At 39.9% G+C, this 15,368-nt stretch overlaps 1 protein-coding gene across 4 annotated transcripts in view; it reads right to left on the bottom strand.

The window, feature by feature from the left end:
* fstl5 (follistatin like 5) overlaps positions 1–15,368 on the bottom strand; it is a 168,697-nt gene that overhangs the window by 135,352 nt on the left and 17,977 nt on the right. For all 4 annotated transcript variants that reach the window (XM_022760203.1, XM_022760205.1, XM_022760204.1 and 1 more), the window contains exon 2: positions 7,477–7,618. In XM_022760203.1, coding sequence (XP_022615924.1) covers positions 7,477–7,618 — 142 coding nt within the window. The remainder of the gene's footprint in view (positions 1–7,476; positions 7,619–15,368) is intronic.

The following is a 15,368-nucleotide window of genomic DNA, read 5'->3' as shown; positions in this document are numbered from 1 at the left end:
TGGCCGTTTGACTCACTCACATTCACAATATTAATACTTAATTCATACTTATTAATAAATACATCAACTGGTTAACATAGCCATGTTCCCAAGGATTTTATTTTGTATACTACAGACCTTTTTATCATTCTTCCTTTTTTCCCTTCTTTCTCCTCTTTTTCCGATTTGTTGTGTCGCGTTTATCCAATTTCTTTCTTCCTGTTTGTTCTCCTTTATACAGTATTAGTACTTAAATTCTTTCTCACTCTAATTTTATAACAGCAATTTGTGGATCTCGCTGTTGCTCTACTGGTTTCCATCATGATTGTTATTTTGCTTCCCTTCCGTTATTTCATTCTCTTTCATTCTTTTTAAGATGAACCAAAATAAAATTGAACTCTATTTGACAGAATAAGAAACAGAGGAGTCACTCAATAGAAATCACAGTGCAGAGACATATAAAGAGCAAATAACCACGACCCCTTGAGTAGGTGAACTATAAAAATCAGCTGCATTTGGAAGATGCATAGTCATGACAGTTGTAGACAACGTTGCTATCAGGACTACTATTCTAAGTAGCTGCTCTCCCCAAACCATGAATATGAAAGAACGAGGCATAAATATTTGATTTCTCCACAGTGAAATCTGCATAGCTCATCCTTCTCGTTCTTGTGCAGAAAATTCACTCTCTCTTTCTACCAGCTCCAGCAGGGTGATGTTATGAAGAAGATGCATTATGCAACAGGTCTACTGTAAATAATGAACTGCGGTCCCTGACTGCCTACTAAAAATAGAAGATTACTCAGTTCCTGGGTTTGCCCACAAAATCTGCATAATGCATAGTTTCCATATTTTTAAAAAAAGTCAATCAATATGTATGTAGCAAGTATGTGATAGCTTAAAAGCATTTCACACATATAAGTGTAACTTTATCTAAGAGATTTGGTGAAAAAAAATTAATTTTGACTATAAAAATAATTCAGCTCACCATGTAGTTTGGTTACTTTACACTGTGTCCCTTGACAGTGATTCTATCTGTGCCATTTTCTCTATATTGTCATTCTTACACTTCCATTAAAATGGTAACGAGTCTGTACGCTTACATTTATAACTTCTACTGCTAATGAGACACCTATCAGAGGAAAGCAAACCCACAAGAGCAGTGCCGCACTTAACAATTCCTACATTGAATGTAGAGATTTCCTGTGGGAGCCAGGCTGTTAAATGCAACTGTTGGTGCTCATGTACTGCAGCTGAAAACTGACAAGAAAATACCACGTCAACTACACTGACACCTCCTCTTACTAAATTGTCACTAACAAGTTTCACTCATGAAGAAACAACTGCCTCGCAGATCTTTTTTCAGGATGACGTTATTCACATTTTGTGAAATGCTATAAACCTGCAACTCACAATTATTTTCATTATCAATTGATCTTTTCATTATCTTTTTGATCAATGGATTCATCGTGTTTTTTGTTTCCAAGCAACTGTTAAAAACCCAACAATATTAAATGAACAAACAACAAAAAGAGAACAGCAGTAAAGCATTTGAGAAGATGATTATTTTTTCCTGATAGATTACTTAATAAGTAATTTTAAACTGATCAATAATTAGTTTTCATTAGATTTACACTGTTGTAACTAGAGGTATGACTATGCTACACTATGCCTGGAAATGTCCATATGCAAAAGCCACTAGTTGTTATCATAATTCATTTATTTTGACAGTTTAGTCAGATTTTATGGGGTTCATTGAAAAGAAGCTGTTAAAAACTATTTAACAGATAAATCAAATTGAACACATTGACCTTTTGACCTGACAATGGTGCTGCATAAAAAGTCAAGGGATCGTCAAAGTTCACAAAGACCATGAATGTCCGTACAAAACTGCCCTGTAATCCATCCGACAGTTGTCAAGACTTTTCAATCTGAACAACAAATGTGGACCCTGCTGGTGGTATTAGAGGAAAAGCCAGGAGGATCAACAAAGTCTGTAGGTTTTCGTCATCTAGGCGACATGAATGTCTGTGCAAAGTCTGTACAGAGTTGTTGAGACACGTCAGTCTGGACCAAAGTGATCAGATGGATCAAACCAACATTGCCATCGTAAAAGCCATGCAAGCTGCGTGGCTATGAATACGCTGAAACTATTCTATGAAACCATGAAGTAAGACACAGCTAACTTAACCATATTGTTCTGTCTGCCCAGCATCTTTGAGGATGTTATACGAAACATCGTTGACTAGCGACCCAATAAGCACAAATCACAGAAAACACCTGTGGCTCTGACATTCTTCGTATCCCCACCACCCTCTAGAGGAGGTGACATTTAGAGCTGCACTACAGGTAGGGAAGATATCAAATAGGGCTTATTTGCATATGGCAGACAGTGTTCACACTCCATTTGTTTGAAGAGAGTGATTTCCCCAGGGCCGCTGGCAGGTCTGTCTCTGCTGCCCTAAGACTCTGGGGACGGCGAAGCACCCAGCTGTACAACCCGTGGTTCATCTGCCCCTGTCAAAGCTAGCTGGCTGACCGCCCACATCTCTCTCTCCCACTTGCTTTATCTCTTAACCCCCTTTACTCCACCAACACCACCCTCCTCCTTGCCCCTTCGTGTAGTGCTTCAGACTTCACATCCCTCCCTCTTCTACACCATCAGCTTCAAATACACTTCAATTATAACATATAACTGCAAATTGCAACATACATGTATGACAAATAAGTAGAAGATACACTTCAGTATCTTATCAGTGATCCTGGATCTATCTGTAAGTGCTGCGTGAAGAAAGAAAAAAGAAAAAAAACCTCTTGTTGACATCTATGTGACCACACCTCTGGGACAGTGTAAGTCCTGATGGCAACAGAGGAAAAAAAAAAAAAAAAACACAAGGCATCCAACAAAAGAAGTTGAGTCTGACGCAACTATTGCTGCAGCCCAATGCCATATCATCTCACAATGAACTACACTAGCAAATCAAATAAGCGTATTCCTGGTAGGTCACTTGGTAATACTGCAATGCTACTGTTTACCATGCAACCATTGCAACAGAGAACAGAGAGCCTTCCCCTTGTAGTATTATAAACTGCTAAGCAGCATTATGGCATCTCTTAATTCTTCTTGGAAGTCAAAATGTTAAGAGAATATTTTTGGAGAGTTTGCAACTTTCAATGCACAGGCAGCCTTACCTGTAGCAATTCATCCACACCACCACAGACCCTTGCATTTATTTATTTATTTATTTAAACACTAGGCCCTTTATGGGCTGAATGCTTGCCTCGCCTGACACCTGAATTCCCCAGTTCCCCTAAGACTTGAAGATTTCCTGTGTAGTGTATGCGGCCTGTGGTTAGCTGTGTTGCAGCAGCTATTTACAGAGGGTGGTGAGGCTAGTTGCTACACTGCAATAAGTCTATATATCAATAGTAGGCAAAGCACAGTAAATAACAAGCCACAGAACAGCAAAGATAAGCATGCGGCTGAACAGACTCTGGAAACCTGAGATTAACACCAGCATGGGCATCAGCATCTTGTCGTTATAGCAGATTGGCTCCATACAGTGTCTGCTTCTTCAGCCCCTGTGGAGACTTCACAGACGCTGGTTACCTCCCCCTCAGGCTGGCTGCCATTTGAAAGTAGACAGCTCATCAAGATGAGTGACAAGGGTTGGGGCTAAAACTGACCAGCTGAAGAAGAGGAGGGCGGAAATGATACTGACAGTAGTCACATTTAAGCAAAACATCGCCTATTGCAGCTTTAAGAGCAGCTACTGTACATCAAGCTGTTTGTGAATTCTGTGATTTATTCTTGTTATTTCTCCCATCTCCTGTCTCTTTATCTCAATCTCATTTGCCTCTCTCTCTCTCTCTCCCTCCCTCTCTCTCTCCCCCCGTCTCTCTCTGCTTATCCCCTGTTAATCTAGATTTGCCATGTGGCCAAGCCAGTGCTGGATGGATGGGGCTTTGCACAGTTGTCCTTGCCTCCATTTTGTTTGTCCTGACATAACAGCTTGATGTCAGAGCGACAAACTCTCAGAAATTGCTTTTGTCCCTGGTGTTGGGCAAGCCTGGATACTTTTCCACAAATTTCACAAATTACACACAGAGCCTCTCCATCACTCTTACAGGTAAACTCATCGGGAAAGAGCCTGAGTGAAATAAAAGGGTATAAAAATAAAAAAAAAGACCTCCATGTTACAGAGGCTTGAGAACAGTAACCATCGTGAATTCTCATTAAAACCAATTATCATTAGGGCTGAATTCTGGTGTAAAGGATCTACGTCCTATACCTGACCCCATGTGGAGGATTTCACAGTGAATTTCTGAAACAATACCAAGGGAATTATGGGTAGAGCACGTGACCAGCTGTTTATGGCCGAGTGCCTCCTGGTGATTGAAGTCTTTGCGAGGAAAGCTTATAAGGTCGTATCCGATCCTGTTACCCTTGTCAAACACTGTCCTTCAAAGTACATGAAAAGGCATAGCATTAATACAGCCGCTGGGGTTACAGCTTCAAGCAGAGCATGTCGCATTGCTCTGGATGTATAGATGAGAAAATTAATGTAATCATGTTATTAAAAATATTGTCTCACCCTGTTCTTCACAAATGATGAATGTGACAAGGTTTTAATTAAAAAATATGATGCAAATTTTGAATTATGAAATGGATTTCTCATTATTTTGCAATTAGGGACTTTCTTTACTTACTACACTTTCAAAGAGAACCAAAAACTTAAAATCTGAGGTAAACCTGTTCTTAAACGTGGTATTGCTTCTCTATAATATCTCAGTTTAAAACAGCTGTTCTGTAAATTGCTCACTAAACTGTATTGACAAGCGGATGAGCCAAGCTTCTCTGTACTCTATTCAACAGTGGAGAAAAGTCTCAAAAACAAAAAAGGCCAATGACCTATTTTGGAAAAAGGCTTGCAATGGCTGTAAATTTCCACAGCCTCGTTTGACAGGCGGATAGATGAGCGGAGTTTACCTCTGTCCTCTCACAAGACGAATTGTAATGGTATGCAGATGCTGTAATGACATTCCTCTGCGATGTAATCACAGTGCCTGGCACATTAATTTCATTGGAGTGGAAAAGCACATACATCATTTTTGTAGCGTCTTGTCAAATTCCCGCTACATGTGGACATACATTACTTTAATTATTAAAGTCACTCTGGTTCCAAAACTGGGCAATAAAAAGAGAGGAAGTCCAAACTAGTTTGTTTCAACAAGAGAAACTACACTCTGTTTCACACAAAAGAAGGTGAACCAGGGACTGAGGATCGTACTGGGGACAAAAAAATTAAGTACAACCAGCAAAAGTTTCAAGTGGGAAAAAAAAAAAAGAAAAGCTGCAATGCAAATTTTGCAATTAACACTAGGAGAGCCACCTCGAAGATTTGTGTCTCAGTGCCTTTTAAACGGCTTCTGAAATCCTGAAATCTGCTAGTTTTAACAATAAATTTTGAGGATATATTCCGCGAGATGTTTTTTTTTTTTTTTTAGCCACTACTATAAAATAAAGAATGACGTTTTTGAGGCACATTCTGAAACACCAGTTAGTTTTATTATTATTTTGTATCTATGTAAAAATACAGCCCAGTTAAAAAGAGATAGAGAATTCTCACAAATATTAGAAAACACCTCTCATTCTTGTACAACACCAACTTTAACAATAAAAAACAAGTAAATATATAATTGAATTTACACATTTCTGACAATGTTGACCAAAACTGAACATTATAAATTTCATAAAAAATGAATGGCAGGACAGTGTAACTGAACATTTAATTCAGCAATTTTTGTTTTTAATCATCTAAACAAGCTTTACTTTTTTACTTTTTTTTTTATGTTTTCCAGATTTCCAATCAAAACCTAGACATAAAACTACCTATATTTTATTATCAGGGCACCCCATTGCCCCTTAAGCAGATCCTGTAAATTCACCATACTTAAAATGAAATTCAAGTACGAGGACATCAGTTACACATGTTGATACATAACGTGCTATCTGTCTCCAAAATCCTATAGCTATAAAAAAGGAGTGGACACAGGCTATAGAAAGAAACATTTCAAACCAGTGAGACAGTAAAATCTGGAAAACTAGTTTCTCTTGTTTCTGTTTAGCCCAGGATATGTAGGATCTGAAAGGGTACGAACTATTGACAAGACAATGGTGCAATGCCACACTGCACACAGGGATAATGTTATACAGCAGTGATCTTCAACAGTGGTCCTTTAAGACTGAAATCCAACACCGTCCAAACAGAGGTGGACATTTTATATACAGTATGTGCCTCTCTCTCAAAAGCATCCCAGCCTGGAAGAAGTGCCATGTCATCAGTTTACTGAGATCATATTACAGGATTTTTGGGTCTTGAAGTTTAAAGCTCTTTACGTCCTTAACACACACACGCACACACACACAATCAATTTCCTGGGTAGTGGTGGCTAGAGAGAAGCAGAACTCTTGTACAGCCGATACCTACAGTCCTGGTATTTCGAAAGCATCTCCCTGAATAAATTGTTCAAAAGGTCAGAATGTGTTTGACCATTGCGTCGATTCAACAGCTTTGCATATCTCCCAGCTTCTCGCTCAACTCTGATGCAGTCCAATGACGTTCCTACCATCTGTTCCCTCCGTCTTCCTCTTCATCTCCCTCTCTTTCTAACCACCTCTCACCCCATGCATCCTTTAGTACCACCGTCTTTGCCTTTCATTCCCATGCAGATGTGACTTAAGTCGACTTAAACAAATTTTAAATGCAATATTTAGTCTAGAGATGACAGACTGCCTTGAAGTAAAAAGCTTAATTAAATCCAATTTTCCTTTATTGTCACCGCTAATATTTATCTTGGATTGGATAGAGAGGAGATGTGTTTACCAGTGAACAGACTTGCAAAGGGGGCTTATGGGAAATGTGTACTGAAGAGCCACAATCCAACTAATGCCTCTTGACAAAACACTTTGCTTTCCTCAAGTCTCCGTCTGCCAGAACCATCCCTTTCTATCCCAGTCTGGTTCTAACAGATCCTTCTCTGTTACTCTGGCATTTTGGAACAGAAGAGAAGAATAAATAGAGTAGTCTACTAGTTTAGAGGGGACGTTCATTGAGATACAGCGAGAGAGATTAATAAAAGCGGCAGATTTTGATAATGGGGTCTGCCCTGTATCAATAAGCATTCAGTTACATATTTTACTTTAAATGTTCAACTAATATGCCATGCGAGCATCCTCACTTCATTCAAAGCTCATTTTCATCTTTGCTCAGCTGTGCCTCGCAATAATCTGATGTTGTCTTTGAAAAGACGGTCCCCTGGCACAGAGGGAGGGATAATGATTCATCAAGTATTTTTCAGCAGGCAGAAAAACAACCACCACAGGAGAGTCATCTGATGCAGCAAGAAAGCGCCACTGTAATTAGTTTTATACTTGGCAAAAGCACATACAGCTCTTGTTACGGACAGCAAATTAAAAAAGAAAGCAATCAATACCTTGTGTCGGAATCTCACGACTGGTCGATAGGGCGGCAACCCGAATCCCTCCTTGTTGGGTCTCCCGTCGGCGCCAAGCACAGCAAGCCCCAACAGTAAAATTGCCGCCGACCACCATCTGGCTGTCTTCATTGGTCTTTTCCTGTCAAAAACCAAGCAAGAATGGTGAGTGCTCTTTTCCAACACTCTGGAGGTTCAATTCCAGTTGGCCAAGACTATACATCAAGTCTGCTGTAATTAGTGTAGACAATGGGAACCGCAAAACTGTCGCTGGTTTAAAGTAAAGCTATCAATACGTGCCCCACACTCAGCAAGCAGATTAGATCTCCTTTTGAATCAATTAAGGGGAACTAGACATCATGAGAAAATCAAAATAAAGAAGACAAAGAGGCAATATATTAAGGCAATTAAAGTGAGGGCTTTGGATTAATTAGTGAGTGTCTAAGTCAAACAACTGTGATGTAGCGGAGAGATTACATCTTTAACAGTTTCCTTACACCCTTGCAGACACGTAAGCTAAATATTTATTTAAGGGAGTGAGAATATTCACTATTCACCTCCAACATGCCTGCATTTTCAATTATTCATTACAGGGTGTAAAAACAAGTTTGACCTTTGCATTACATGAATTAAACAAAACCAAAAAAAAAAAAAAAAAACATGCCCTGAGAAAATGTGTGTGCCCCAGAAACAGCAATGTTCAAGGAAGTTAAGATGCAGATAATACAGAGGTATGTGATATCCAATGCTTTCATATTGCCTTACACATGATTTCTGTTGAAATCTGCAATGTGCTTGTTCCTTCTTATTTTTATCCCACATCTTTATCTGCATTTATGCTCTCGGTTCTTGGTGCAGCACATCGCAAAAATCCCCTTTGTTAGAGACGCATCATAAATACATTTGACTCGACTTGACTTGTTGATTTTCACAGACAAACACTGAGCTGTACTTCCTAAGCCCTCTCAAGCCACCAGTGTCTGCTCATCATCCTCCAGCGGAGGGGGATGACTGACAGCAGGATTGTGACCCTGCTTCCTTGTTCTTCCTGAGTGACACCGAATCAGACAACAATGGCAATGTTGTGGCAGCTCTGTGGGCCCACTTGCTATTCACCGGAGGTCAGGAGGTCGCACCAGCAGAGCGGCATGTCACTGTGATGTTCCGGACAAAGAGGGAACACTGAAACTTTATTTCCGTGACTTTATGTGACTTTTATTGCCTTCCTGAGCTGCCTGACACCTGCAGATCCCCTGCACAGTTTCTGCTTTGAAACTCCTTCCCTTTTCATTTCAACCCAGCATTTCTTTCTTTTCTTTAACAGATATGAAGAACATGGTCTATGCACTGTATGTGATTTATCCAGATGGAAATATAACTTTCAGTTGGAAGAACAAATATCAACAGCTCCAGTGTGTATGTAATTGTCTTCCAGATTCAACACCCAGGCCTAGACTTTTGGGTTCATCGCCAATCTCTGAGACAACCTTCACAGAGTCTCCTCCTACACAACTTTCACCTATCAGCAGCCCAACGACAAACCTATCCACTGTTGAATTTATAGAAATATTAAAGTCATATTTTCTCAAACAAGACAAACGATACAGTTAACTGGAGCAAATATTCTAAAGAAATGTCTACAAAGAGACTAAGGTCCAAGTCATAACCAACATACTACCATAACGCTGCTGCATTAAGACTTGGTCTTTGGCCTATTTTCTTTCAGAACAAAGCTTTTAGCCTTTGTAAATGAAATATCTCGTTATGCCAGTCCCTCACTTCTGCCTGAGACAGCGTAGTAGGGAGGGGGTGTTAAAGTTCCTTGATAATCCAGTGGGCAGGGTGTTTTTGTTCCATAGTATAGGTCTGGAAATTCAAAAGATCTCTGAACCTGGTAAAGTAATTGTTAAAACTCTGCTAATGATCAACAGCCTTACCAGCCCCCTGCAGACTATTATGGCCATTTTGTGCCATGGGGCATTAAAAATCTTACTTATTGCCTCTTTAATGTGATCATATTCATTCGCTGTGCATTTCTAAACTCTCCAGATCCAGGTAGGAACCCTGCCTGCAGCAGCTGCTGCTCCACTTCTCTGCTAACACAGTCTTTTAGCCACACTAGGTGGATTACCATATCTGCTAGCACAATCAATCAACTTCTTTGCGGCATCCCAGTGTTAAATGGGTTATTAATGGACTAAGTTTTGCAGGATGCTGTGTCACAGACAGAGACATGTGCACAGTTTTAAGAAGTTCAACTGCGTCACACAGCACAGTTTCTCGAGACATTTAACTCATTATGATCAGTCACAACTGCAACACGTACAAATAACTTTCCAGCTCTACGCCTACTGACTACAAAATCATTACTTATCTTACTGGGAGTTTCTAAACTGCCAACTATGCTGTTTCATATTTCATTAAAAGAGCCATAAATGGCTTCACTGTGGATTGAACAATGCACATTTAAATAATCTCTGTTTCAAACCAGAGTGCACAAACACTTTTTCTGAGTTTTGTTTCTGTTGGTGAGTTAATTTTGTTGTCATTGAGTCTATTTCTTTTCATCTTGTGCACCATTACTGTTAATAGAGCTTTGGCAAGATGACAAACTAGAGCGAGCAATGGCAGAAGTTGAACAAAAGCAAAACTGTCATTATGAAGAACAATCAACAGCACACAATCAGTTTCCAATACTTTTTCCATTCTATTTAAATCAGTGAGGGTAGATTATTAGAAACAACTGTCTGCAGCTAAACACGATAAGATTTAACAGCAGCACAAACTGTAACTTAGAAAAATTATCATAAGTTCAAATCAAAACATCCCTAAAACCATTTTTAAAAAATCATTGTAACATTATAACATTGTGTTTGGGTTTTGGGGGATTTGGTTGCACAAAACCAGACAAGGGAAGACTGATGGACTGATGGACTGATGGACTGATGACATTTTCTGGACCAAATGATGAATCGATTTGTTGAGAAAACAATCAGCAGACAAATCCATTGTACAAGTAGGGTTGTGAGATATGGTTAAATTTTCCAACCGACCGCCGTCAATTCAACAACTGGTTTAAATAACTTTGTCTTTATCTTAACCTCTGTCCTCCATGTGTATTAATGTGAAAATCTTATTTTATTGAAACAGTACAACCTACTCTTCTTTATTTAAAGAAAATAAATCACCTTGAGATCGTCGATAAGCAGTAAGCTGTAAAGACAGGCTGTCCGAAACGTGCTGAAAAGAGTCTGATGGTTTCAGATGAAGGAAGCACTTGCAGCTTCAAAGTGTATAAAAATGTGGGGATAACATGCTATCAAACAATCAGGGTGCATAACCGCACACACAATTTAGGTCTAGTTCTCAAATATGATTTATGAATTGAATTTGCTTTTTAGCACTAATCAGACAGCAACCACTTAAGATGGCTTAATTGTCATTTAGTCACAGCCCTGTTTGTTTTTTCTCAAAAGACAGAAATCAGTGCAACAAGAACGTGAATAATATGGCCCAACTCCAACTGCCAGTTCCTATTAGCACACACTTTGAATTGTGCTTTACAGGTTAATTATTGCTCCAAGAAAAATAAATAAAAAAAATAAAAAAAAACTGCAGATATTCAACCAACCCTATGTGCAAGTCCTTGTGTGTGACTAAGAGTGTGTGTTTGAGTAAATACTGCAAGTCGGGAGTCTTATTTATTTGCCTTTGAAAGCACCGGAGACAGTACAGAAGTTCTCCCTGGACCCCCCCCCCCACACCCACCCAACCACCCAACCACCCACCTCTTGGGAGTGCCATCACAACTCTGGCTCATGGTTTTAAATCCCCTGGAGCACGTCTAAGCTTTGGCATTGACTTTCAAATGAAGACTACCTATTTCCCACTGTGTACACAATGCATCATATGTTGACAAGCTCATAGTCGCACCCCCCACCCTTGCACCATCCATCTCATTCAGCAGATTTTTGCCATTCAATGCACGGGACAAGCATAACAGAAATATCCATACACTACAGCACACATTAAAGATACTATGTGTATGCACCAGCTGACTGCCCCACACTGGGCATTAGCTGGGTTTGAATAAATGTAATTCACTATCAGCTGTCATGCATGTTGGTTGACTTATAACTCTAGAAAATAGGAATACATAATTAAAACCATGCCATACATTTTCCTGACATTGTGAATGACTTTCCCCCAAATGGGCCTTCAGGAATACTCCTCTCCCACCATGACTATTATACCGTAAAGTCAGCTTACACTAATTCTGACTTATTGCTGATAACTCTTCAATTTACAGCTTTCTAATTACAGTCAGCGTGTCACAAATATAATTAAACAAAGCCCCTGAGAAATATGGAATTCTGAATATGGCTGATGGTCCACTGGGAACCTCTGAGTTTCTTCCCTGACTGTTTTTCAGTAACAGTAACAATATGTCATGTTCTCCAAACAAGACTGAACATATAGTCTCAACAATCAGCAACATATAGCTAAAGTTAAGATATTTCAACCTTTTGCAAAAGGGCACTGAACTCTCTGGTGTTCAAAATATTTCAGCAACAACAGCCACAGCCAACGCCTCCCTGAACCATCTGTTTTGCACTGCTGGCCACTATTTCTTCTATAAAGTTGTCAAGGGTCTTTGTTTATTTCTCAACAAACTGAAAAAACAAGAATGAACAAGTGCCGTTTTATAGTCTTGAGAACAAATATCATGAAATATCTAGATGTCAGGAAAAGTTATCAGTTCAAGCCCCTAAACAAGCAAGGATAATCTCACCTTACTTTCCAATGTCTATTTAGGCGCACTTGAACAGAACATTACTACTATCCTTAACATTTATTTGGGAAAAAATGCCAATAATTTACAATAAAAAAGCAAAGTTAGGAGGAATGCCTGAAAAAAGAAGCATAACTTTGCAAAGCAGAGATAGATTTACTCTCATTTCCTGTCCTGTTATCAACTTGTGACCCCTTGTGGGGGTACCGACCTCCAGGTTGGGAACCACTGTCCTATACAGCAGCTGGATGCAGAGAATCAGAGAAAGCTGGACTGACTCCTGTTTGATAGCTCAGTTTAGTAACATGAACATGTTACATGCAGTTTACAATACAACTTATGGCTATCAAAGCTCAAATGTTTTATCTATAATCACACTGACAGCATGCAAGCTTGCAATGTTCAACACCTTTCAGCTTGTTTGAGTTCCCAATGAGTTGTCTGACGGGAAACAGTAGACCAGTGTGGTTGTACTGTACAGCTCCCAAGTGTGTGTGAGGTAAACATCAATGAATGAGAACAGGGCAATGGTGAAAAAGCACAGGTGTTCAGTCAACTGACTACTGCCAAACACTACACTAAAATACTTGCAATGTTAGACTAAAGACTTCTTCAAGGTCAGTGTGCTGTTTGAAAGACTCACACATAGAGCAAAGCAGACCTCCTGATATTACAACACAAAGCATAACAATTGTACCGAACACGAGACATTATCATTCTGACAATTTAACGGCTGGAACCACATACTTTGGAAGTTTTTCATTTACCATCTTTAAAATACAGGTTATCTAGGTAATATTCATTTTGTCCCTTAGTGTCACATCTCTCAAGTGCTAGATATTCCATTTGAATAAATTACACAAGGTCACATTCCTGCTACATTAGCTTATCTTATTTTTATTCTTATGCTGCCGCCAAACTAACTGATGACAGATACAATAGAAAGAAACAGCAGAAAAAGCCTTCAGTTTACCACAGAGGCAATTCAAAAAGTCTGTTCTGCAGCATAGACATATTATTTTTTAAATGCCATTTTTGCAAACTGTGTTTGAAACCTGTCATGTGTTGAAATGACATTTGAGGTGTCATTCATTATTCTCCTGTGGCAGCAATTTTCAGGACTTTGGCAGGTATATCCTATTTTTCTATGGGTGTAAAATGCAAAGAGTCCAAGGGTGTAAAATAACCATTTTTTTTTTCCATTTGTTCACTGTTATTTATCTACTTTGCTGAGCTTGCATGAGGTTTTTCTGCAGTCATCATACTTCAAAGTTGGCTAGTCATGCAGATTTACACCAGGGAGCAGTCCAGTACAATCAGAAATGTTGCAAAGCTGAGCTGTGTACTAAAGCGTCAGTGTCCTGTTCAACAGTTCCACTGTAGTAGGAGTAGTTGCTGGAGAAGACTGTGCTGTTAACTTCTCAAGATCACTCAATTTTGTTGCTGTCTTTTAGTGATTTTTACAGGGTTTCTGCAGGGTCCTCCAAGTTAATTTAAAACTATACTCTTAGTTATTTCCCAAGTGCATAAAGTTATTGACATTGACTCACTAGTGCCAGTTCTTCCCAGCAGTATATAACAGCAATTCCCACTAATATATTTACTACTACTACTTAACTAATATCTTTATTAGTAACGCCAGAGGATTCGTCTTGTATTTAAATTGATAAGCTTATTTTGCAATGGCTACAGGTTATGACCAGCCTGCTTTAATAGGTTAATACGTCATGAATATTCAATGAAAAAAACGTCAAGTCCAGACAAAGTTACAAAACTAAAACGTCTGTAATCACACAGAGAATACCGTTGGTCTCCAAACTGCTTTATAAAACTTTTTGTTGAAACGATAGCATGTGTACTAAAGCTATCCGCAGTGGACTCACCTGACGTTGAACCTGACCCAGAGCCGTTCGTGTATCCAGGTGAGGCACGAACACGAATTTCTGCCATTCAGTGATAATAAAGTTGATTTTTGGACACAGGTTGAAAATACAAATCCATAGGAAGGAAGGTGGTCGTCTGAAAAACACTTCAGGAGAGCTCATGTCGTTGTCTGCCGTACGTAAAATAACAAACACTTTGCAGGTGTAGCCACATTCAATTAATGATCCGAGGAAATCCAAGATGGCGCTGAAGTATATCAGTGCGCCCTCAGCTCAGTGCTGCCGCCTCAGGTAACAGGTAAATCCACTATACCCATGGACGCGGGAACTAGGGGTGCTAGTGGCGAGAGCATAATGTTCTTATAGTGTTGACATAACCATTCTTACTCTGCCTCAGAATGACTTCTTATCTTGACCCTAAAAAAAGAGCCTCTATATAGAAGATACCGCATTACAGGCAGCACCAATGGTACGAGATGGGATACATTTCCGGTCTCCAGTTGCCAGATCTCGCGAGAGTATGGTACTGAGCCAGAGGTAGGTCTCGAATAAAGCGGAGAAACCCACGTGACACAAATACAGGAAATATCGGAAATGTACCGTATCGGTTTCTCTACATTCTCTGACCCTAACCATTTTCACTCCTCGTGTCTAACCAATCCAAGCCTTCCCAGGAGAGCAGCTCCACAAGAACCTTTTTTTTTTTTGGAGACGGAGACTCCCGCCGCAAGTACCCACCGGAGTATCAGCGTGAGCGTTGAGGAGCCTGCTTCTAACAGGTGTCAGGCCAAGACTGACTTGGCGGCCTTTTAGGAGCCGCGCCAGCCGCCCAGGCCGTCCTGATCTTTGGCTCAAATTGCTAGGCGAGGTCACCAGAGGGTCTCGTAGCACAGTTCAAGATGAAGCAACATGTCAACCTAATTTCCATCCACAAACGAGAGCTTTGTTACAGAAATTGAAAAACTCACAGTTATGTCTGTGCCTGCTTATCTCTGTGGCCTCATCCTAGCGGACCTTCTCAGCCTTGCATCGGGCAAACATGGCTACAGCAACACCATGACCCAGAAGAAACACCTCTCCCTGGTGCATGTCCACTGACATTTTGAACTCATTGGCCATCCATGCCCTGATGAGAGACTTTCCACGACACCTGAGCGCAAGGCCACGTTTGGATTACTACAACTACTGGAGCACCTGACCTGCAGCTCAAGGTAATT

The sequence above is a fragment of the Seriola dumerili genome, unplaced genomic scaffold (genome assembly GCF_002260705.1).
Source record: "Seriola dumerili isolate Sdu_G_001 unplaced genomic scaffold, Sdu_1.0 BDQW01000331.1, whole genome shotgun sequence".
In the NCBI taxonomy this organism is placed as follows: domain Eukaryota; kingdom Metazoa; phylum Chordata; class Actinopteri; order Carangiformes; family Carangidae; genus Seriola; species Seriola dumerili.
Note: the sequence above shows the minus strand (reverse complement) of the source record. Positions and strands in the feature narration are given on the sequence as shown.